The 22940-nt window shown below is 46.8% G+C and overlaps 1 protein-coding gene across 1 annotated transcript in view; it reads left to right on the forward strand.

Moving 5' to 3' along the window:
- Positions 1 to 22940, forward strand: part of LOC113955493 (hexokinase-1) — a 35227-nt gene that overhangs the window by 3433 nt on the left and 8854 nt on the right. The window contains exons 2-12 of the mRNA XM_027661063.1: positions 3375 to 3537; positions 8168 to 8316; positions 13026 to 13145; positions 15783 to 15878; positions 17046 to 17145; positions 17233 to 17416; positions 17632 to 17787; positions 19322 to 19555; positions 20959 to 21263; positions 21860 to 22008; positions 22109 to 22228. Coding sequence (XP_027516864.1) covers positions 3375 to 3537; positions 8168 to 8316; positions 13026 to 13145; positions 15783 to 15878; positions 17046 to 17145; positions 17233 to 17416; positions 17632 to 17787; positions 19322 to 19555; positions 20959 to 21263; positions 21860 to 22008; positions 22109 to 22228 — 1776 coding nt within the window. The remainder of the gene's footprint in view (positions 1 to 3374; positions 3538 to 8167; positions 8317 to 13025; positions 13146 to 15782; positions 15879 to 17045; positions 17146 to 17232; positions 17417 to 17631; positions 17788 to 19321; positions 19556 to 20958; positions 21264 to 21859; positions 22009 to 22108; positions 22229 to 22940) is intronic.

The raw sequence follows: 22940 nt of genomic DNA on the forward strand, positions 1-22940 counted from the left end.
AGGGTTTTGGTGCAAAGGCTATGTCAGTAAAATAAGTGCTAATGATTTCTGAAATTGTTGTGGGAGTGCTCTCTTCTTGGATACCAGTGACTGTTGTCACTGTCCCTGGAATGAGGCATGCGTTTAAGGAACAGCCTGTTTCATTAAGTGCTGCCTGTTTCATTATGCACTTATAATTATTCACAACTGCTGAAATGCCTGGATTTTCAGAAACTTCTTTTCCCCAATTACAAAGAGTGTCTTTCCTATGTGACCAGGAAAAATTACGTGAATGTGGTTCAGATTATGAAATCCTATTTTTAAAAAATTGCTCATAGATTCTGTCTGGCTGGTTGTCTTTTTTTTTTTTTTAAGCAAATGAGAAAAAAAAAAGAAGTGATAGAGCTCTTGGAGGACTCCTATAGCACTCTGGAGGACTTTTATATGGCACTTTGGGAAGGTGCCCTTCTTGGGGGGCGTGTCTCTGAGGTGGCAGCTAAATAAAGGAGTGTTTTCTGCTCCTTGCCCACACAACTGCCTGCCTGAAATTGTTCCTGCCCTTTGCCATCCCCTGGGAAGGGCTGGCACCTGACTCCCATCCATGGGAGCCTCAGTGGGACTGTGAGTCTGTCTGGGTGCTGCCAGCAGCTCCCGTCTGTCCCTGCCAGCCTCTCCACAGCTTCCCTGTGGATCAGGCTGAGATTTGCTCTCTGATCGGCTTTTATTGCAGACAGAGCTGGGAGTTATTAAATCTCCATCCCATAATCCAGCCTCCAGCTCCCCCTGCCCCAAGTTATTTATGGCTATTTGCTGGGAGTTTTCCCTCAGAGGGAAAACAGGAGCATGTACTGCCAGCACAGGAGAGCAGCGCTTATTCCCTTGCCGCCACACTGCTGGAATGACTAACCCTTTTCCTGCCTGGGAGAAAAAAAAAACCCTGCCTTTTTTTTTTTTTTGGTTTTGGAAGCTGTAACACACAGGAGTGATTTTTTCCAAGCAGAGGCTCCGTGTCCCCTGCCTTCCTCCCTGTGGGTCTCAGTGGTGGAGATGGATGGCCTTGGTGCTACACGATGCTCCCGAGGGCAGGAGGGTCCAGCCCAATTATACAAGGGCGCTGACACGTTCACTGGGTTTCCACAGGAGCAAAAAGAGCCCTCCCTCCCATTTTCCCTCCCTGCTGAGGGCAGCACAGGGGCAGAGGTGGGGAGAATGGGTCTGTCAGTCCTGACTGTGCAAACGCCAAAACCTGCGTTCACAACAGGACTTTCGGTGGGGGGTGGAATCCTTCCTTCCTGTTTCTGGGAGGAGGATTGCAGCAGTGGGGCTTTGTAGAGGGGTGTATTAATTGCACAGTGAGGTCTGATTGTGTGAATGATGTGTTAGTGTAGCTTTCACTGGAAGATTTGGGGGATCACCCCTCTGAACGGCAGCGTGGGCTGCTGAAAGCTCAGCCTGAAAAAGAGTTGTTTCCCCCCTCCTTTAAAAAGAAATAGCCTCATCCTCTGACATCATGGCTTTACACACTCTGCTAAAAAAAAAACATGTCAGGGTTTGCCACAGAGGAGAGACTTTCCTACTCAGTCTGACAGCAGCCTCTGCATCCTTCCCCACAGCGTTTGGGGCTGCAGAAAGGGCACATCCCATCCAGGATTTTATTCTTGGAGTGAAATGACACTGGTGACTGGCTGCGGTTGTCACTGCGAAGGGGCTGTCAGCCCATCAGGGCGGCACAGGACACAGCTGGGATGTGGGGATGCTGCCCTGGGGTCTTGCATTTGGCCTGTGTTGCAGAGAACCTGAGCTCAGCTCTTCTGCCATTTAGCTGTACGCCTGCACTGTCACGTCACCGCTTCGTGGGGAAAATGCATGGTCTCATTTCATCGTGGTGTTATCAATCATGGTATTGTTGCACTGTTACAGCCCCTTCTGCTCTTCCTCTGCAATCAATGACATGGAAAACTTCATAGCTTGTGCAGCCTCTGGCTTGTCCCCTGTGGCCAGGCCTGCCTGGCACCAGCCCTGTGGTCTGGGATCAGGCTGGGTAGCTGTGCCCAGCAGCACCATCCATTCCTTCCTCCCTGGCTGTGTACGTAACTGCTGGGTCACTGAGGGTGCCTGGGTCAGGGAGATACACTATCTTTGGTGCAGGCCTTGACTACACGTGGCAGGTGGACTTTCTACACGAGCCATTAAATCGGCACTGGTTTTATGGTCAGTTTAGAGTTTAATTACATTTTGATTGCATTTCTTTTGTGAATGGCATTGTTCATCACTTCCCATCTCAAAGGCCCTGGAGTATGGAGCACTTGCATATGTATGTGTTGCATGGGGTGTTTTACTGTGGCCTTGGTCTTGTAAGACATAGTGCCAGCTTGGAGATGAGTTGCTCTCAAGGCTTCCAGAGCACCCTTGGCGCAGAGCTGGCCTGAGGTTTAAAACGAGGTGGCTTTTCCAGTTTTACTGAGGACAGAAAACATGGGCAGGGTTTTATTTTCTTGGTCCTGCTAAGCCGAAAGCAAAAGTGATCCTGAAGGTGTGGCTTTAGTCTGAGCCATCTACAGAACCAAATTTCCAAGGCAAGTAGAGAAACAAGGTGAGAATAGACTGGCAGCTGAGATGAAAGGGGTGGGAGGTGTGTTTGGCAAGAACCCCCAAGGACAAGTTGTATTTTTGGGCATCAAAGCATCTCTGTCTTCCTGATGGTGAAGGTGCTTGTAATATTATGGAAAGCAATACTGTTGGAAAACTAGAACTGCCTCCTTTTTCCAGGGAGGTAAAGAAAGTTCCTGTCATTGGAAGCCACAAGGGAAAAATCAACAACTTTTAATTTGATGGAGGAAGATGCCACCTGCCCACAGCCAAATTCTGCCTCTCCTGACCCTCTGGCTGTGATAGCTTTGGTCTGCTGCACTGAAATAATTCCTCAGCCTGGGATGTAGCCCCGAAACTGGTGTGGCATATCCTTCCCAATGTAAGGCTTTAAATACAAAGCACCTCTGACATCCGCATCACCCCAGCTGGGACAGGGTGCCAAAAGAGGGATTTTTAGCTCAGCTCGTGGATAGTCAGGAGAGCTGAGAAGTGGAGCAAGGGCTGGAGGTAGTGAGAGGCTGTGGGCAGACCATTTTGAGTGGAAAAGAGGAGGCAGTGGGACTGGGTTGTGCCTTGGGAAGCAGTAGGATGGGGTGGGCTTCAGCTCATGTGCAGCTTTCCCGTTTTCCATGATTTGGAGTCAAAAGACAAGGCACGAAGCATGCGGCTGTGTTGTCAGCTTGGCCGGAGCCCTGAGGCTGAGCTGGGGCTATACACTCTCCTTGCAATTAGGGAGAGGTGTAGCCCCACCTGGGTGCCTCAGGGCAGTCTTCCACTCCATGGTGGTGTGTGTTTGTCCCCAGATTGATAAATACCTCTACGCCATGCGGCTCTCCGACGAAACGCTGCTGGATGTCATGGCTCGCTTCAGGAGGGAGATGAAGAACGGCCTCTCCAGGGATTTTAACCCCACGGCTGCAGTCAAGATGCTTCCCACGTTTGTCAGGTCCATTCCTGATGGTTCAGGTAAGAAGCTTGGTGTTTGTTTTCCGTGTTAAACATGATGTGCTTCGTGGAAACCTGTTAGAAATACACTAGTTGCCACCAAGAACAAGAGGGATTTGCTTCCTGGCAAGCCCAGGCAGCATTTTGAAGGCAGCTCCCCCTCTGTGTGCAGGTCTGTTCCCGCAGATGCTGGAAGATTTAGTGATTCCTGTGTCAAAGCCATTTTGATGCCAATGGAAGAGGCCTTCCTAGCAAACAGTTCATTATCAGTCAATACATGTACTCTGAGACTTGTCTGCCAACAATCAATACTTCAGATAGGATGATTTTTGATTTGTGCAGTTTACACCGATGTCATCTAGATCTTAACAAATACAGTGGCTTTTAGTCATTTGCTGCTTCACTCAACATCTCCTTCTCCTTATTTTTTCCCCAGTGGAAGTCTGAATTTGAGTTTCCTGGCATTTGTTTTTTATTTTGTAGCTGTCCCTTGCAGACTGTCTTGGGGGAAAAGTCACAGAACTCAAGGAGGTTGCAGCATGTGGCTCCAAAGCTGCTGCTCTAGTGTACCAAGCTTTTTCCATCCAGATGTAGGACTTGGTTTTTCTGTGCTCACTGTACTGATAAAAGTGGAACAAAGAGCTATCAGAAACCAAAAAGATGTTGTGTTGGTATTTGAGACCAAGATTACCTCTATTAATTATTGTTGTTACTTCTAAATTACTTGGTGTCTGTAAAAAATAAATACCATATATGGAGTACATAAATATATTTATAAACATTATATAATAGTGTTTATTATTTAGTAGTGACACTGGGTTTCCTTCTCACGTAGTGTGAGGAGGTTAACTAGTTTGGTGCCTACCACAAATTATGTCCCTGTGTGCAGAAATTGCAAGGTTGCAAGAACTGCATAACAGAGTTATCTGTTTTGAGGCTTTCTTCTTTTTTTTTGGGTTAAAATCAAGAATTTATTGGTGAAAGAACATGAGGCCTGGTGCTTTGTGTAACTTCCTGCTGCTGTCTGGCAGGTGGAAATCTTTGATAGTTCTGCTTTGCTGTTGCTTTCTGCCACCTTAAGCATTTTAGTTGAGAATTGAGTCTCTGTCTAAGAAAAAAAAGCAAAGGGAGAATGAATATGAATGCTGTGTTCCCCGTAATTCAGCACTGCTGGCTGTTATGTTGAAATACTGTTTTGAAATTTGCAACCTGTTGAGAAAGCTAAAAGCTACTACATACAGCTGGGTCATGGGCAGGGGTTGCACTGAGGATTCGCAGGTGAGGTGAGGTGACTTGAGGGCCTTTGCATAGAATCCCAGCAATTTAACTGGCTCAGAAATCCCTGTGTTTTCCTCCATGTGTGTTTGAGTTTAGTTGAGCTGTCCCCCTACCCTGCTCCATCAGCCATTGCAGGGCACCAGGTCTGAGCTGCTGGCGGCACGTCAGATAATTCAGTGAATTGTTCTGTGGTACGAACTGGGAAGACTTTGAGATGCCATATGGCACAGGAAAAAGGGGATATGCACCGGGCCAGGAGAGGTTTGAGAGGTTGCTGAATGCTGCTGGGACTGAGGACAAGGCAGAACAGTGGGTAGCCCTGGCTGAGCATGGGCATGTGTGTATGCCAAGGCATTAATTTCAGATCATGTATGACACACCTACTTAAAAAAGCAGCCTTGTGTGTTGTGTACAGGGTGCTCAGTTCTTGATCCTGTGCCCACTTGGCTCCTGCCAGCCTCTCCAGGTTGGGCAGGGCTTTGCAGCAGGGATTAGGGCAAGGCAGGGCTTTGGCCAGGCAATTTCTGTAGAACACAATAGTGATCCGTACGTGCAGGTGGTGAGGGTATCTTTGGATAGCTGTTAGTGAAGCAGGCACAACCATTCCCTTCTTTCCCTGACAGGGCATATTCCGAGCCCAGGTATGAGCAATATTTGCTGTGGGTGGGTGTGGTGTTTCTTTCCCTGACTCACCCGCCTGTGCCTGTCACGCCTGGCTCAGCCACCACACGGGTGCAGCCAGGGCAGACATGGAGCCCCCTGCCCTCTTCCTCCAGAAGGTTCTAGGGGCCCCTCACGGATGTGACCGTGTTGCTGTGCCCAAAGATGGCAATTTGTGCCTTCAGCTGTCCCTCCGTGAAAGCCAGAGGCTGAAAGCCTGCCCTTTTCTCTGGCCTGTCTCTCATTACTGCCTTGTAAGCTCTTTCCTCTGAGTCCAATTATTATTATGGGAGCTGACTATTCAGAAAAATACTGTTGTTTAGTTTCAGATCTTTGCTTGTGTACTTTTCTAACAAGGAGTTTGTGAGCAATAATTCTGGAGACCCTGGAGGTGTTGGTGTTAGCAGGGGGTTTTTTTGCTTCATTCAGATTTGGTTTTATTTACAAAAGCCACAAGGTTTTTTTGTGCAGAGTGCCCAGAATGGTACCTTAAGCTAATTCAAAATGCTGTCAGAGGCTCTTCCTAAATAAATTCATGGCAGGTTTGATTGCACCTTGGTGTTGCAAAGCACAGATTAAATGCTGCTACTTGGGCTTAATTCCTGAAATACACTAAAAGAAAACCGCTACTTTGCAATGAAGAAAGCTTTACATCTAGTTCAGAGATCTTTTTGAGTGACAAGGATAATTCTTAATAAATTTTACCTTGCAATGAGCTTGATGGTGCTGGAAATCAAGCATGCTAACCCATTAATTTTTTTACAGGGGAGATATTTCTGAAGTGCAGTATTTGTTTGAGGTATGTACTGATGTGCGTTTAGGCTTGAAAAAGGGCCATCTGCTCCACTGTTGATTTTCCCATTAGTGGAGGTAGTGGCTTGCACTCAACAGATGATACCCAAATAAGCTTTATCTTATGAGTATTTGGCTTAATGAGGCACTTGTGGTCAATGTTTGACTGGTGGACTTGCTGTGGTGAAGGGGTTATGAGTTGCTAAATTTGTTATGCTGAGCCCAGTAAGGGGAACTGCATCTCCTTTTGGATGTGTTTGGGTATGTTCACATTTTAAATGACATTTGTACTGGTAAAAAAAGTGATGTTTAAAGCCGCACTACTCAGGAACAGGTAGGGAAGCACTGCAAGATCTGTGTTTTGGCAAACTGAGTTTGCCCACGTCTTAAGCAGCAAGAAGAAGAAGAAGTTGCATTGCAGCACAGTAAAACTGGGAGGATTATTAGAATTGGGGGCTCCCACTGTCATTTTGCTACATTTTTCTGTATGGAGCTTACTGTTCTTTGTGGTTTCTCATGTGGCAGTGTTTTGTTTCTGTATTGCATCCTTAGAAAACCATAAGGGCATTTGCAGTGCTTTTGCCTCTCTTGGTCTGTTTCTGTTAAAGATCCTGCCCTGAGGGACGCCTTGTCCAGCTCATCAGCTTTGCTGAGCGAGACAAGGCTCCCAGAGGTGCATGGTACAATGAGGAGGAGGAACAGCTCGCTAAACCAGACTTCGGAGTTTTGATCTGAGATTAGACAGAGTAATCTCAGAGGCAGGTCTGGCTCCGGAAATCCTCGTGGAGTTTGTTCGAGGTAACACGACCAAACTGCCTTCCTAGCTGTCAAAGGTCTTTCCACGTTGAATTTAGGTAGAAGTGGAAAAAGTGTTAGGAGTGACCTTCCTAAAGTCACAGCTGACGAGGAAGTAGGATGAGAAAACTCTGTGTGCCTTTGGTGGATGCCGTGCACAGACAGGAATGCCTGCAGATAGCCCTGGGGATTCCCTGCAGCCTGGGCACACACTCCTGGGGGATAAACTGTGCACTCTGCTTCCGTAAATATTATCTTTTCGAGGACTTTAACGATCACTGCCTTTGCTCTCTCATTGATAAGGTGAGATAACATTGATAAGGTGAGTTGGTTAGTCAGATATGTTTGCTTCGCTCTCCCCGGGGTGCTGAAAGTGTCATTCCTCAGATAGCCAGGCCTGAACTGCACCCTGAAGTCTGTGGAGGTTGGAGGGTAGTGGATTTGCCTTCAGACCTCTCCACCACAGAGGGAGATGGAGGTATTCTAAGTATTTCCCTGGCTCCTGGGGAGGTATTTAGGAGCTCTGGGCAAGGCATCACAACTTGTGAATAACTCCTGCAGCAGTACAGAGCTGTTTTTTCAGGCTGTCGTTTCTCTGACTTGTGTTATCTGACTGCAGTTTGCAGTGAATCTCAGCTTTTCTGGGTGCAAAGTAAGTGGTTCCTACTTTAATTACGTCTGTGTATAATTTGTTGATTTTGGAGTAAGCACAATCCAGCCACTATTCAGGGTTATTTGCCAAAATGACAGAGGTTTACTTACAGCAAAAGGCTGCTCATCAGTGGTCTGGCATCCCTTCATTTTACTGTCTGTTTTCCACATCTTTTTTGCCTTTCTCCTGAGATCTTTGATCTGGCACCTTCATCATGAGATCTGGATACACACTGTCCACTGTTAGTCCAATGATTTTGGAGAAACCCTCATTGCAGTTGCCTGTTTTGGTTGGTTTTGCCATTCCACCAACTTCACGTTAAGTTGCAGGGAATCAGGTTGATGTTCGCATGGATGCCCTGTGGGTAGAACTTCCTTGCTGTAGGCACTGGACTTTCGCTTCTGTGTTGCACTTAACTTTCCAGATTTGTGCTGCATACAGTTTTTAATCACCTGTATCTTGTTTTCCATGTAGAGAAAGGAGATTTCATTGCACTGGACCTTGGTGGTTCTTATTTCCGAATTCTGCGGGTGAAGGTATCGCATGAAAAGAAGCAGACGGTGCAGATGGAAAGTGAAATTTATAACACCCCTGAAGATATCATGCATGGCAGCGGGACACGGGTAAGCTCCTCTTCCCTCAGAGGTGTCTGGAAAGATTAGCTGCTTAGATTTTAGGAAAGCCCCACAGGAATGACCGTAGCATCTTAACAGCTGCACCTGTAGCGTGCAGGGACTCGACTTCTGTGTCGATACTGAAATAATAAGCAGTATTTAGTGTAACAGAGCATCCATGGCTGCTGCAAACCTGCTGTCATCCTGTTGGGAGACTTTTGGATGAGTTAGGGAAAAAATGACCAGGAAATAAAAATTCTGGCTTTTATAGTAAAGTTACTTTCCATGAGCACGAATGGAGAGCAGGAAAACAACTTAGTCTTTGTAAGCAATGAGCATGACCAGCCCTGCAATTGTAGTGTTAAGTGAGGGATAGAAATCCCCATGACAGCCAAATATCTGTGCCGGCAGTCTGAGCAACTCAGCACTCATGAAAAGTACAAGTACGTTAGAAAAATTACAGGAAGCTCATAGAATGTTTTGGCACAGCTTCAACTTCAGTTTTGCTGAATAATTGAACATTTTTTTGTTGTTTTTTTTTTTATTATTATTATTTTTTTTATTTCCCCGTGTTCCAAGAGTAGAAAATGTTTGGATCCATTCACTTGGATTTCAAATTGGGTTCTTTGGAGGAATTTATTTTCTTTTTATGATCAGGAAGTGGATTACAATGAATATATTACTGACAGATTTGTCTCCGCGTCAGAGTAAGGCAAAACAAATAATTTTCATTGTTGGAAACAGCAAGGTTTTTACACTTTTTACTCGAATGAGGTGCTGCTTAGGAGTATGAGACCTGCAGGTAACTTAAAGCTTGTTTCAGAAGAATAAACAAAGGAGAAGAAAAAGAAAAATTCTGGGAACAGCATTTCTACCTTTAATATATTTTCTGTAGTCACCTTAATACCCTTAATGTATGTATCTGCTGCATTCTTATGCAGTAGTGAGTGTAAGGTGGCAATCATGGCCTGTCAGTAGAACTGGTGACAGCATTACTGTGCTATCTGAACCACAGCAGTAAAATAACCTTCTTGTAAAGACTTTTTCGTACCTTACTGCTTTATTCCTGGGCCAAGAGGTCATGCAGTGGCTTTCCCACAGAGTGACTTTGGAGGGGAGCTGAGCTGAGCTGCCTGGTGCTGGTGGAGGAGGGGAAGTTGGGTGGGCTGCTCAGGGGCAGGTTGGGAGCAGGGGGCTGTGTGTCCATGGATGGGTGTATGGAGACTTAATGGAGACATGATAAGGGTGATCAAGAGAAGTGAAGAAAGGAGACATCAGGTCTGCTTTCTTTCCACAGCTGTGTCATGCTTGTGGTTTAATTTTTAAATACCCAAAGACCATTTGGCTGTCAGGAAGCAGCAGTGTGGAGCTCAGGCTGATAGGCTTTGTCATGGCTTTTAAGCTGAAAGAGAGGCAAGCAAGGCTTCCACTGACCCCGTGGGCACAGTTACTCCCAGTGTTTGAGAACCAGGAGAAGAAGAACTGGAAGCATCATCAGAATTACAGCCAGGTTTGAAGTTGTCCCATGACAATATCCAGTGCTTGCTGTGTGACTTCACAGGCCCAGGAGGCACAGACAGGTGATGGTTTGTTGCTTCTGACTGATGGATATGGTGGAGGTTTCCTGAAACCTCTGAGCCAGGTTTGTGGAATACTTGGACTGAACTGCCTGTCTGGGGTAGGCTACTAATGATTTCCAGCAAGCTGTGTCATTAACTTGGGTGAGTTATACTCATAAAGCTTAGTACATAATCAGCTTATTGCAGGATTGTGATTTATGGCTTCATGGCTCACTAGCATGGTTCATTTTGATATTTTCTACTTCATGGCATTCGAACCTCTTTTTTTTTCCCATCTGTTAGGCATGGTCTGACAGCTTTGCCAATCAGAGTCTATTCCTTGTCAAAATCAAGGGCAAAACTCTCATTGATTTCAGTGGTGAAATAGCAGGTGTAAAATTTGTAAGAAGCCTGTCTTCTATGTCAGCTCAGCAAAGAGGAGCATAGCTAAGGCTTGGTTTTGCTGTTGCTTTTTGTGTTTTGCTGCCACTGGAGATAGGTTATGGATTTGTGGCTGTTCTGATCTGAAACTGTGGTTTCCTTGCTCCTTAAAACATCCCCGTTTGGGAGCTTGAGCCTGAGCTCGGATCTTCAGTTGCTTGCCAAAATCTCCTGTCTGCCAGCTAAATGTGTCCTTGTGGAGCCCTCTTGGAGCCCAGCCTGAGCAGGCAACTTCATGGCCAGAGGAATTAATGAAGCCTGATCTATTGCTCAGCATCTCATGATTGTATTGCTTCAATTTTATAAATGTGTGAAATCAGACTGGTCCTTCCCTCTTGGCTGCGGCGTTCGCTCTGTCCATCTTGGACATTTGATAAAATGCTTGGCTCACACTGTTCCCTACCACACACCTGTAGGTGAACGGGGATTTGGATTTTATCTCAGTCCACCTTCCCTGCTTTAGTGAAATCCACAGGAACGTTGTAATGTTCCCTCAGATTTCTGTCAGAGTCCTTTGGCACTGGGAAGGTTTGGATGTTAGCGTGGGCATGGGCACATACAGACACTGCCTTGAGTCTCCTTAGGGAAAGACTTACGAACATCCATGGTATAAAATGAATAAGTGCCTGTCTGTTTTCTGCTTTTGGGTGTTGCCTTCCCTCTGTGCTGTGTAAAGAACAGTAGCTCAGCCAGGCTGTGCCTCACTGACCAGACACAGCTCCTGCAGTGCCCAGGTCGTGGCTGATAGTTAACTGCACCTCCTGCCCGGGTTACGCTCGCGTGCCTGCTGCCAGCCCAGAACCCGAGCGACTCCCAGAGCACTGCCAGCTCAGAGCTCAGCCTCAGCAGGTCCTACCAGGGCTGCCTGGGCAAACACAGCAGGTGCACAGACTCTTTGGAGTCCATGGGGAATGCCCAGGGATTTTTTGCCTTTGGACTTACAAAGCAGATCTCGTCTCTTCTCTGTGCAGTTGTGGTTCGTTGCATGAGAGGGATTTTTGTAGCAACATACATAGTCAACGTTTCTGCTTCCTGCTCTCTGAACTCCCCAGGGGTTTGACGTTGGCCCCTGGCTTTTGTTTGTAATCCTGGAAGCAGCTGAAAGTTTAGTAGTATTGAGTATTCAGCAAGATACTTTCAGATGAAAAGCATAATCAAAACACACACTCCAGCTCTTTCTGTGTTCCTCCTGGAGAAGTTCTCATATTTTGTTACTTAACTATAGTTCTTTTCATAACTCCTCTTCCTCTCTCATTAATCTGAATAGCTGAAAGTAGTCTTCCAGAAGTGCAGCAGTGTACATTCTTTCCCATGTTGTTTCACTGCGTGGGCTCAGCAAAATGTCCTTGATTTGCCCAGGACAGTGAATGGCAACATTCTCTCTGGGAAACTACTGTTCTTCTGCTTAATCAAATCTGACCTCAATTAAAGAATGGGTTTAAGGTGTTCAGTTTAATTGTAGCATTACACGCACCGATTCTTGACCTGCCTCAAAGGGCAGAATATTCCTGTTCATCATTTGTAATTGCTGCAGCCTGTCTGTAGTGCATTCCCACCTCTCCAAGATTCTAAATTGTTCTTAATAAGGCCATGTGGGCTAATTGGAACCACAACAGATGGCTTTTTGTACTCCTTCCCAGCTAGTCCCAGTCTCCTGGGCAGTTTACCTGGTCTTGTCCCACCAATGCTGCTGCAGATAGGGTTGGGGGGTTTTGTTTGTTTGTTTGTTTGTTTTTCCAGGGAGTTAAAATGTGAAGCCCAGTTATCTCCTGGGGCAGACAGCGACTTGTTAATAGTTTACCATCCATTTGTGGTACGAGTCAGTTCAAGGCATGTCTGGCTTTCTGGTACTGGTAAATACAAATGTGTATGTTTGTTGCTTTAATTGCTTGGACTTGATTTCAGCTTTGAGTGTTGAGGGGCTTTCCAAAAGGCTTGGTGTGAGAGGCCTTTGCGCCTGCCTGGTTCCAGACCTGGCTGGCAGGGACACATCATGCAGTGGTCACAGGTGCCATCAAGGCACTGGGTGGGAATTGGTACCCACAAGCCTGGTGCAGGCTGCCTGCATAGTTCAGCAGTTAGAAAAAGGCAGAAAATGTCCCCATTTTGGGTTGTTTCTCAGAGCATGTAAAATATTCAGACGAATCCCTTGGGTGTTCTTTTTGTTTGTTTGTTGTGTGCTTTAGGAATAGATTTGAGAGAGGATGTTCTTTTGGGTGGTTCCTGCAGAGTGCTGGGTTCTCTGGTCTCAGCAATGCTTGAGTGAAGCAGATGTTATCTTCTCTGCGTCATTATAAAAGTACTTAACCTCCTGTGGGTCTGGATCCCAAGTGTTCTTTTGAGATTCTCCTTCCTGTTGTTGAAAGGTTAAAAGAACATTTTTGATCTCATCAAATATTAAGTGGAAGGGTTGCAGCAGGCTTGAGAGCCAAGAGCCCCTTGTTTCATGAAAAGTGTTCTTATATGGGTGTAATAGATGCCTGCAGAATTAGGTGTGTAAAAGGACAATGTATTTCATAGTTTATTAATTATTACAATGTTAATGTGCACTGCCTGAGAGTATTTTCATAGCTATGCCATTTATATATCTTTTAAAGCCTGGAGCAGCAGCTATTTTCCCCTTTCCCCTCACCCTGTGCAGTTTTCATTATGGAACTTGAAACATTTTCTCTCCGAAGCTGTATATCTAATCATGGTGGTTTTATACCTTTCTTATAGCTTTTTGATCACGTTGCTGAGTGCCTGGGAGACTTCATGGAGAAACAACAGATCAAAGACAAGAAATTGCCAGTCGGGTTTACGTTTTCTTTCCCCTGTCGACAGTCCAAGCTAGATGAGGTAAGAAGATTTCACAATTCTCTTAATATGTAGAAGAGCTGCTGTGTTATTAAAACACTGTGATGAAAGCAGCATCCCAGACAGGGCTCATTTTGGGGATAAATGAGTGTTATATTTCACTGGCAGACTGTGTTTGTGTTTATGTTTTTGCTTGAAAGAGCTGGGTAACATGAGGAAGAGGCATCTGATGTTTTGTGCTGTCCCTGGGTGAGCTCCTCAGCGTTATGGTTTACCCCATAAACACGGTGGCGGTTTTTCCTGCCTCCTGTGCAGCCTTTTTCACCTCTCCATGGGGTGTGACTGGGAGGGACCCAGCCCAGCAGGGTTTGCTCAGGTTTTGCTGACCCTCACAAGTGTACCCACGGATCCGGATCCAGGTGTCCCTCCTGAGCATAAGCCATGGCACAGGCTGGGTGCACTGAGGGCAATCGGGCAGGTCACCTGGGGCCAGCCTACTTTAAAAAGGGTAGGATTAACCAGCCTTGTGAAGCGACGGACTGAATTCCCACCGCAAGGATACTGTGGGATTTTCCTCCTTTTGCTCACTGTATCACAAGTGACTCAGCAGCCTCCTGGCACAGCATTGCCATGGCAACGGTGTAGCAAGTGAGTGCAGGAAAGTTAAACCTTCACCAAACACAGAGGTTGCCCTGTTAAAGCCCGACCTGCTTTTCCAGCTTGCAGGTCTCTAGGTTAGCCTGGTGCAACAGCCCCCCAGATGCTGGTGCTGAGGGCCAGGTGAGGCACGATTTTTATTACATTTCATACTTGTCGAGCGGTGCTGAGAGCTGAGCCCCAGGGTGCTGACTACCTCAGGGTCTCAGAACAGGGAGCTGCCTTTCCCTGCCTTGGATCAGGAGAGATGAGCTGACCTTGGTGCAGCTCTCCTGTCTGGCCATGGTGCATGGCAAGGCTCAGGCTCCTGACCAGCCGTGCTGGGGGTGTGGCTGTGGAGTTGAGTTGCCCTTGGGAGGTTTGTTCAGCTGCACGATGGAAGGCACTTGTTTGTGGGCTGGTTTGCTGAAGCCGGCTGGGATGGAATGATGCTTGTGTGGGGCAGGGGCAGGCAGGCAGCATGTGGGGTGCAGAGGCAGAGTGCAGTGGGGGTAGTAAGAGACAAGGGAAGGTGTCTCTTAATTAAAAAGAAAAACCAACAAATCCAACAAAACCCCTCACCTCTCTTTCTGAGAGTTTTTGTGATGTTTTGGCTGTTTGAAAAATACATTTTTCTGGATTCTGTGGGTCAGCTTTGTTCCTGGGTTGCTGCTTCTGTGAGGCTGTGCTTGCCTGGGTGCTGTTTCATTGTGCTTGGTGGGCAAAAGGAGGCAAGGTGGTCCCTAGTTTCTCCACGGGTGACAAGGTGGACACTGCATGGTTGGGTCTCACTCAACCCTGCTGCACTCCAAGGGCTCCTTCCTGCTGCCAAGGCCTTGCTGGTAGGGCAAAAACTCCTTCCAGCACAGTGTCACAGACAGCTGAGAGGAGCTGCTCATTGCCAGTGTGGTTTGACCAGTTTCTTATAAAAGTTATGTGGAACAAGGTGCCCTTTAGCCTGTTAAAGCTGTGCCAGCAGAGAGGGCTTTGCCCGTGGTTTCCCTGCACAGCAGAACAGGGCTTTGCTGGGTTTCTAAATGATGTCAAATGAGGTTTCTAAACGAGAGCAGCACAGTGACAAAACTTTAATAACCTGAGTTTGTGGTCTAGTGGTAGGAGAATACCTCCTGGTCTGTAAAGAGCTGCCCTGACCCTCTGTCTCCTGTAGCTATCCCAGTTTGGAGGGCAAATTTGATTTTTAAGCTGAGATATGGGCAAACATACACCTGGGCAATGGCTGCTTGTGCCTACAGGCTTCAGCTTTTCTGGTTTTTAGCTTCCTGGGCTTCTGTTGTGACAGATGTGAATATTGTGGGTATGGAAGGCTGAGCTGGTTTGAGTTGTCTTTCCTCTTGACTACTGTCAATGCTCTTTTCTTTCTTTTATTACTATTTACTTGTATACTGAATGCTCTGATTCAGCCAGTCATTTTGTAAATAGCAAAAGTCCTTACCTTGGGGGATTTGCAGGCTCTTCATGACAGTTTGCAGACAAAGAATTCAATACCAGGATTTCCTTTTTGATCCGTGCTGTAAACTGGGGACATACATTGCTACATTTCCAGTATTTCCATTTACCTCAGCCCATAAACGTGATCCCACAGTTAAACAAGCTGGGCAGGAGCTGTGCAGTAGCCTGATCCCCACTGCCCTGAGTCCTGGACATACCAACAGCACATCCCTGCTCTGTGGTCGGTCCCGCACAGTCAGCTTTTTCTGAAAGCAGTCTATTTCCATGGTCCAAAAGGATTAAATGGTTTTCCAAGAAAAACTGTCGAGGAGTAACAGGGAGAAGAGTAGGCTGAAAATACAAAATGCAGACACACCACTTTCTAACATGGGAGGGGAAAACAATTTTCCATCTTTCAGCAAACTGTGACTAGACTCAAAGACCACCAGTTGTCTCACGCTGGGTTGTTAGGCCATATAAGAAAAGAGACGTGAAGATTCACTTGCAGTATCAAATCTTGTTTTTAAGAAAAAAAGTAATCAGTGTGTGTCTTATTATTGTATTATGTTGAATGTTGCTGTCTTGTTTTATCAGGGTATTCTGATAACCTGGACGAAGCGCTTCAAAGCAAGTGGAGTGGAGGGAGCAGATGTTGTGAGGCTGCTTAACAAGGCCATCAAGAAACGTGGGGTAAATTGTACTTAATTTCTTTTTAACTGGATCTCAGCTTTGTTGGGGACCACTTTCATGTCACTCGCTTGGGTGGGTGGTCTGAGTGATGGTGGAGCTCTGCTTTCCTGCATGAAAAGGTGTGGTTTTGCCATTTCCTGGAAAAATGAAGTGACGTCAGAGCTGTTGTGTGGAAGCTGTGATTTTCCTCGCAGCACAGGTCTGAGTTGTTATGACGTGTCTTTTTACTGGCAACCTTCAGCAAACCTATCAGTCTCAAAAACCTGAGAAAGTGCAGTGGCTTTTCAGTGATACCAATGCATCCCATTCCTGAGAAACTTTGTCTCACCTACTGGGCTCAGCTCAATTGTGCACCTGCTGTGCCTGGGGGCAGAAGAGGAGCAGAGAGAAGCGGGATTTCAGGCTCAGTGAACTGTGATGTTCCCTGCAGTTTCTCACTGCTGACTTCATAGAGAGTGAAGGTGACCGGGTTGCTGATTTAAACAAATAAGAAGGCACTGAGTGTGAGATAGCATGAATTTGGGTTTGCATAATGCTTGCAACCAGGTGATATGTTGATTACTCAACATCTTTATTCATCAGGAGCTGAGAGTGTTTGCTCTCTTTGGGCAGTTGTGGACTCTTAAGCACACCTGAGTTTTGCTGTCACCAAACAACCTTACTATAGTCAGTTACTATCATTAGAGTTGGTGGAATCACATACTGAGGAATCTGGAAAGCAATGGGTGCATGTCATGTGGTTAACTTATTTAATTGCATTATTTCTGTATTGAAATCTTCACTTGAAATAAAACTCCTGGTTTTAGTGAATCCTAGGAGAAATATTTTCCAGATTGGCTCCTCAAGCAACTGCTTCAAATCACTCCATGCAGAGTCCCTCTTTCTTCATGTATAGCCCTTTTATTTCCTGCCTAAGGGTGCTGATGTGAGAGCAGGTCTCTGCTGTCTAGAATGATGCTAGTGCTGTTTTACTGTTTGCCTGGTGCATCAGTCTGCTCTTGTTGCCTTCTTGGGTACGTGGGATAGGGAACTGGCAGATGGAGCAGGGGACGTTTAGGAAGTTGAGCAGTGAGTGATATTTGTCTCCTGTTCCTTGTGAAAGCAAACCAGTGATGAACAGGAGCAGTGTTTCCCACAGGGCCCCAGTGATGTCTGTTGCTCCCTCAGGACTACGATGCGGATATCATGGCTGTTGTGAACGACACCGTCGGGACGATGATGACCTGTGGCTTTGACGACCAGCGCTGCGAAGTTGGCCTGATCATTGGTAACACACATTGCTGCTGCTGCACGTGGCTTTTCTCCCCTTGCCTGGCTGGCTCGGTCAGCACCTTCTGATGTGCTTTCCCCAAAGGCACCGGCACCAACGCCTGTTACATGGAGGAGATGCGGCACATCGACCTGGTGGAAGGGGACGAGGGCAGGATGTGCATTAACACGGAGTGGGGGGCCTTTGGAGACGACGGCTCACTAGAAGACATCAGGACTGAGTTTGATCGAGAGATCGACCGTGGATCTCTTAACCCAGGGAAGCAGCTGTGAGTGAGGCAGTTATTTGGGAACTTTGCTTCTGTTCTTTTCTGCTCCGTGCTCCCTTTTCCACCTGTGATATGAATTCTGCGGTTCAAGAAAGCTTGACCTTGCCTGTGGTGAGGCAAACCTCTGGCTGGGCTGGGTGTTGCAGTGGCACAGCTGGGCTCTGCCTCCTGGTGTTGCCCATGGATTTGTGAGTGACTGCTGTCCTCTCCTGCAGGTTTGAGAAGATGGTCAGCGGGCTGTACATGGGGGAGCTGGTAAGGCTCATCCTGGTGAAGATGGCCAAGGAGGGGCTGCTCTTTGAGGGGAGGATCACCCCTGAGCTTCTCACCAAAGGGAAGTTTGAGACAAAGCATGTTTCTGCCATAGAAAAGTGAGTAATCTATCTGTTTTCCCCTGGGCTTCACAGTGACACTGAATGTTAATTTTCCAGCACCTCTTTTTGCTTTGTGGGGAGATGTGCTGCATTGGGGGTGGCTGCCATCCTCCCATGCAGGTGCAGAGCTGGCATGTGAGGACCCCCAGCAGACTGTCTGTGCCCTCCTCCCCAAGATTTCTCCCTTTTTTGGTGTTGAGAGGAACTGTAAAGTCTGCCAGTTTGCACAGCTTCAGTGTATGAGCTGTACTACCTCTCACCCTGCTCACAGAATCTCCAAAGTTGCCACCCCACAGCTAAACATAGGAGTGAATTGGCTTAGTGCCTCCTAGCAAATACTTGTGTTGCTCCTTGCTGTATCCCTGGGATTGCTGGGCAGGAGGAAAACAAGCATGACAAGGCAGAGCATTCAGTCTCGTAGGCAGTGCCGGGTGCTGCGCGGTGACCTCTGGGCTATGTGCCAGTTGGTTTCTTAGGGTGTCATCGCCCCTTTGGTCATTACTTACAGGCTCTTTCCCTGGTGTTTTTAAAATTCACATCACTGGGATAGTTTGTGCTGTAGTCACTGGTCTGGCTTTTGTTTTTGAAAACAGCCAGTAACTTTTACAGTGCCTGTTCCTCCTGCCACGTTTTACTCCTGTCCCTGCAGACCATCTTTTCCAAATAGTTTTCCATTAAATGTGTGTGTTCATTTGTCTTAACCACAGAGGTCTGTGTCATGGACCAAGGTAACTTTGAACAGCAGTGAGAAAAACAGTTATTGGGGAATTCAGTTATTAAGAGTAAAATTTGCCCTGAAATCCTACCTCACTTCCTGAAGAGCACTTTGGTTATAAGTGGAAAGCACATCCCTGTGCAGCTTCAAATTTCTAGCTGGTGCTAGGAAAATGCAAGAGTCCTTAAAAAGATGTATGGAGTGCAGTTAGTGATGACAAGATGTACTCCTCGTGTTTTTGTCTGGAAAATGACCGAGCTGGATGTGGAGAAGTTTTGCCAGAAGCTTTCCTCTCAGGCTGGATGCTAATGAGGGAAAAAGCAGTGCAAGAGGCAGAGATTCAGTGAGGTTGTAAAAGCCTGAAAAGAGACCCGTTAGCATGAAATTGCTTAGGCAACCTTCGCTCAGGGTTTTGTTTTTCACACTGGGCTTAATTTACTGAGACATAAGAGCGAGCGAGCGTGGGATTAGGTGTGTGCTCAGGCCTGTGCTGAAATATGGGGCTGGTGCTTCGTGCTTGAGAGAAGCTGTTTCAAGTTTAAAGCATCAGCATGATGAAAAAGCATTTAATTCCTCCAGGTCCCTTTGTAGGTGGCATATTTGCACCAGGCTTAAATGGAAGGCTGTTTCCATCTGTGAATGAATGCATGTTTAGAGCATTTTGTGTCAGGCCTCATAGAGCTTCCCAGTCCAGATCTCTGAGAAATTCTCTTCCTAACCTTGTCAAGCCCCAGGCAGGGACACCCGTGGTTGGATGCACCTTAGTCCTCAGTACATCCCCGCTGAGGAGTCCCCTCTGCTGCTGTCTCTTTGTAGGAGCAAAGAAGGTTTGAACAAAGCCAAAGAGATCCTGACGCGGCTGGGGGTGGAGCCGTCCCACGAGGACTGCATCGCCGTCCAGCATGTCTGCACCATCGTGTCCTTCCGCTCTGCCAACCTGGTGGCCTCCACCCTGGGTGCCATCCTCAACCAGCTGCGGGACAACAAGGGGGTTGGCCGCCTCCGCACCACCGTGGGCGTGGATGGCTCCCTCTACAAGATGCACCCACAGTGAGTCCCCGGTTTGGGTGGGAAATGAGGAACTCGAAATCTGGGCATCTGGGCTGAGCTGGGGAGCTCAGGGGAAAGCAGAGATGTCTTTAAGTGAAGGAGCAGTGTGAGATTTTAAAAACCACATAGAAAAGAACTAGACCCCTGAGTAACTGGGTACTGCAGCATCAGGGAAAGCTACAATGGTCTGACAAGATACCTTAAGGGATCTCAGTAGACCTCTCAGAAGGAGAGTTTCTTTGTATGAAATCTTACTTCATGCCCTTAGTTTGGGCTATGAAGAGACCTACATAAATTCACCTTCATATCCCTTTCCAATTTAAACTCAATTGGTTTTAAAATGCCTGTGCTGAACCCTATTTTTTCTGGTCTTTTCTGAAGATATTCTTGGAAACCAGGGGAAAAAAATTGTGCTTACATTTCCGTGGCCTTTAAAAAACTGGCTTTGTCTTTTTTTTCTGCATCTTGAAAATGAATATTTTAAATAAAACAATATTTTAAATCAAGCAATATTTTTAATCAAATAATATTTAAATCAAATAATATCTTTAATTTTTAAGCTGCTTAGAGTTATGTGGAAATCAGAAGGTGTAATTTATGAGGAAACTTCTGAAAGCAGAAATATGGTTAGTGTTTCATTTTCAGTTTCGCATTATTTTGTTGAAAACAGTGTTTCCCTCAGTTAAAGGAAACCATAAAATTTTGGCAAACAAAAGAATTTCCAAGAATCCTGTTTTGCCTAGTTTTTCCAGATGGGCAGGTCTAGGGAGTGACAGGACCTGAGGAAATGGCCTGGTTGTGTCAGGGGAATTTTAGGTTGGATGTTAGAGAAAGGTTCTTCCCCCAGAGGGTGGTCAGGCACTGAACAGGCTCCCCAGGGCAGTGGTCAAAGCAAGGCTGGCAGAGCTCAAGGAGCGTTTGGATGATCCTCTCAGGCCCATGGTGTGACTGTTGGGGATGGTCCTGTGCAGGGCTGAGGGTTGGACTCAGTGATCCTTGTGGGTCCCTTCCAGCTCAGCATATTCTGTGAAGATAACATACACGGGCAATTTTGGTTTCTGAACTGTTTCCCCACACCATCTAAACCAGTGAGTTCAGGAGATGACCTCAGGAGAGGGGATCAGAGCAGCAGGGGAGCCAGGGGATTTCTCCCGTCTGGGCTCGTGGTCAGGAGATGGGACTCTGATGCTCTTCCCTGCTTTTTGCTGGCTTTACTTAGAAATTCCAGTGCAAAGAGGCCATAGGGAAGAACTGCTCTTCCCTGGCAGTTTTCCTGCCTGGGAGGCTGTATGTAGTTTGGGCACGATGAGTGTCCTCATTGCCTGCAGTCAGTCCGTGCTGGCAGCGCAGGTTTCGGGGGGAGCCCGTGCAGACATGGGGCTCACCAACCTCCTCTCCCCCAGGTACGCCCGGCGCCTGCACAAAACCACGCGGCGCCTGGTGCCCGACTCAGAGGTGCGGTTCCTGCTGTCGGAGAGCGGCAGCGGGAAGGGGGCGGCCATGGTGACGGCCGTGGCCTACCGGCTGTCGGAGCAGCACCGGCTCATCGACGAGACCCTGGCCGAGTTCAAGCTCACCCACGAGCAGCTGCTGCAGGTCAAGAAGAGGATGAGGGCGGAGATGGAAGCGGGGCTGAAGAAGAAGACTCACGAGACGGCCAAAGTGAAAATGCTGCCCACCTTCGTCCGCAGCACGCCGGATGGGACAGGTAGAGGCATGACCTCGCCGGGGGGAGGACACTGGCTCGGATATGGGGTGCCCAAAACTGGCTCCCGGCGATGGGGTTTGGGTTTGAGTTTGATGGAGGGGGAGCAGAACTGGTGTCAAAGAGGAATCTGAACTGTGCAAAGGAGGAGATCTCAGCCTGCACTGCCCTGGGCTAGTTGCTGGCCCCACGTTCTTACCCCATGGTGCAAGCAAAGCCAAAGCTTGAGGGGATAAAACCACAGTCAGGCTCATAAAGCCACGGCTGGGCTCATAAATCCAAACCCACACGAACCCTGTTCACGCTAAGTGGGCAGTTCTTTGCCCATCAGTGTGGCCAAATTTCTTCTTTCTCTCAGGGAACGGTTGTGTGGGTCCTTTTTTCCTTGTCAGTTTAAAGCAAAACAAAACCAAAAATAAAACAAAAACACATGCAAAAAAAGGAGGTAGAATAATCAGAACAGCATCTAAAATCCTCCTTCGATGAAGATCTTCCCAACTGAGTTTCTCGGAGATTTTCTGTCAAAGTACTTTCTGGAGAAAGCACTTTTTCATATTTTGCTTATGGTTCTTTAAATATACACACATGTTCTTTTACAGAAAACGGAGACTTTCTGGCACTTGACCTTGGAGGGACAAACTTTAGAGTTTTGCTGGTGAAAATCCGCAGTGGTAAAAGGAGAACAGTTGAGATGCACAACAAGATCTATGCCATTCCTATAGAGGTGATGCAGGGAACAGGAGAAGAGGTATTTGTGTTTCTCTCTGGCTACAGTGCTGCTTTTTAAATAACTTCTTAAGAGCAAGTAACATGTACACCTTCAAATAATATGACTTTTCTCTTTAAAGCTGTTTGATCACATCGTTACCTGCATTTCTGACTTCCTGGATTATATGGGGATAAAAGGTGCACGTCTTCCTCTTGGCTTCACCTTTTCCTTCCCTTGCAAGCAGACCAGTCTGGATGCTGTAAGTTCCTTAGTGTCTTTTGAATCTGCTTTTGTGCCTGTGTCAGGCCTGGTTTCTCTGTATTCATATCATCCATGTGACACTTACAGGAAGGTTGTACAAGGGGAAGGTTTATGCTCTGACCCTCATCAGTAGAGCTGCTCCTATAAATAGTTTCTTTAAGGGTAGTAATGCAAATGCTGCTCAGCCCATGGCTGTGAAGATAAGAGCATTTAAATTTTCTGTGGTGCTGATACCACTTTTTAAGGCATTATGCTTTTTCCCCCCATATAAACCTGCTGCTCTGTGATACTTCCCTAGTTTTACAAGCAGTAAGCAAAAGTCCATCCCTGCACCTATTCCTAGTTCATCTTGTCTCATGGGATGGAGCAGATGGACCAGGGCCTGTGGGCTGTGTCACCCTGAGGTGACAGTGTGGCCTGCAGCATGTCCCTGACAAGTGCGCCTTTGTTCTTTTCTCTTAGTGTTTAACTCCTTCGCTGCCACGAGTTTACACCAACCCCACCTGTGCAGCTCTTAATACTTTCCTGTCTACTTAGCTGTTTGTTTTGAAGAAAGACATTTTTTCTGTTACACACTTGTTTTTTTTGAGTTTGTTGTTCCTGTCACACTTTTTTTTTTTTGTGAGTTTCATACGTTGCTCTGGAAATTCAGAGGCCAAGCACAATTAGTAGTTTTAGATGCAAATTCCACGTATCTTTTTCACAGAGGC

The sequence above is a fragment of the Corapipo altera genome, unplaced genomic scaffold, assembly GCF_003945725.1.
Source record: "Corapipo altera isolate COAL_440 unplaced genomic scaffold, ASM394572v1 133, whole genome shotgun sequence".
Classification (NCBI taxonomy): Eukaryota; Metazoa; Chordata; class Aves; order Passeriformes; family Pipridae; genus Corapipo; species Corapipo altera.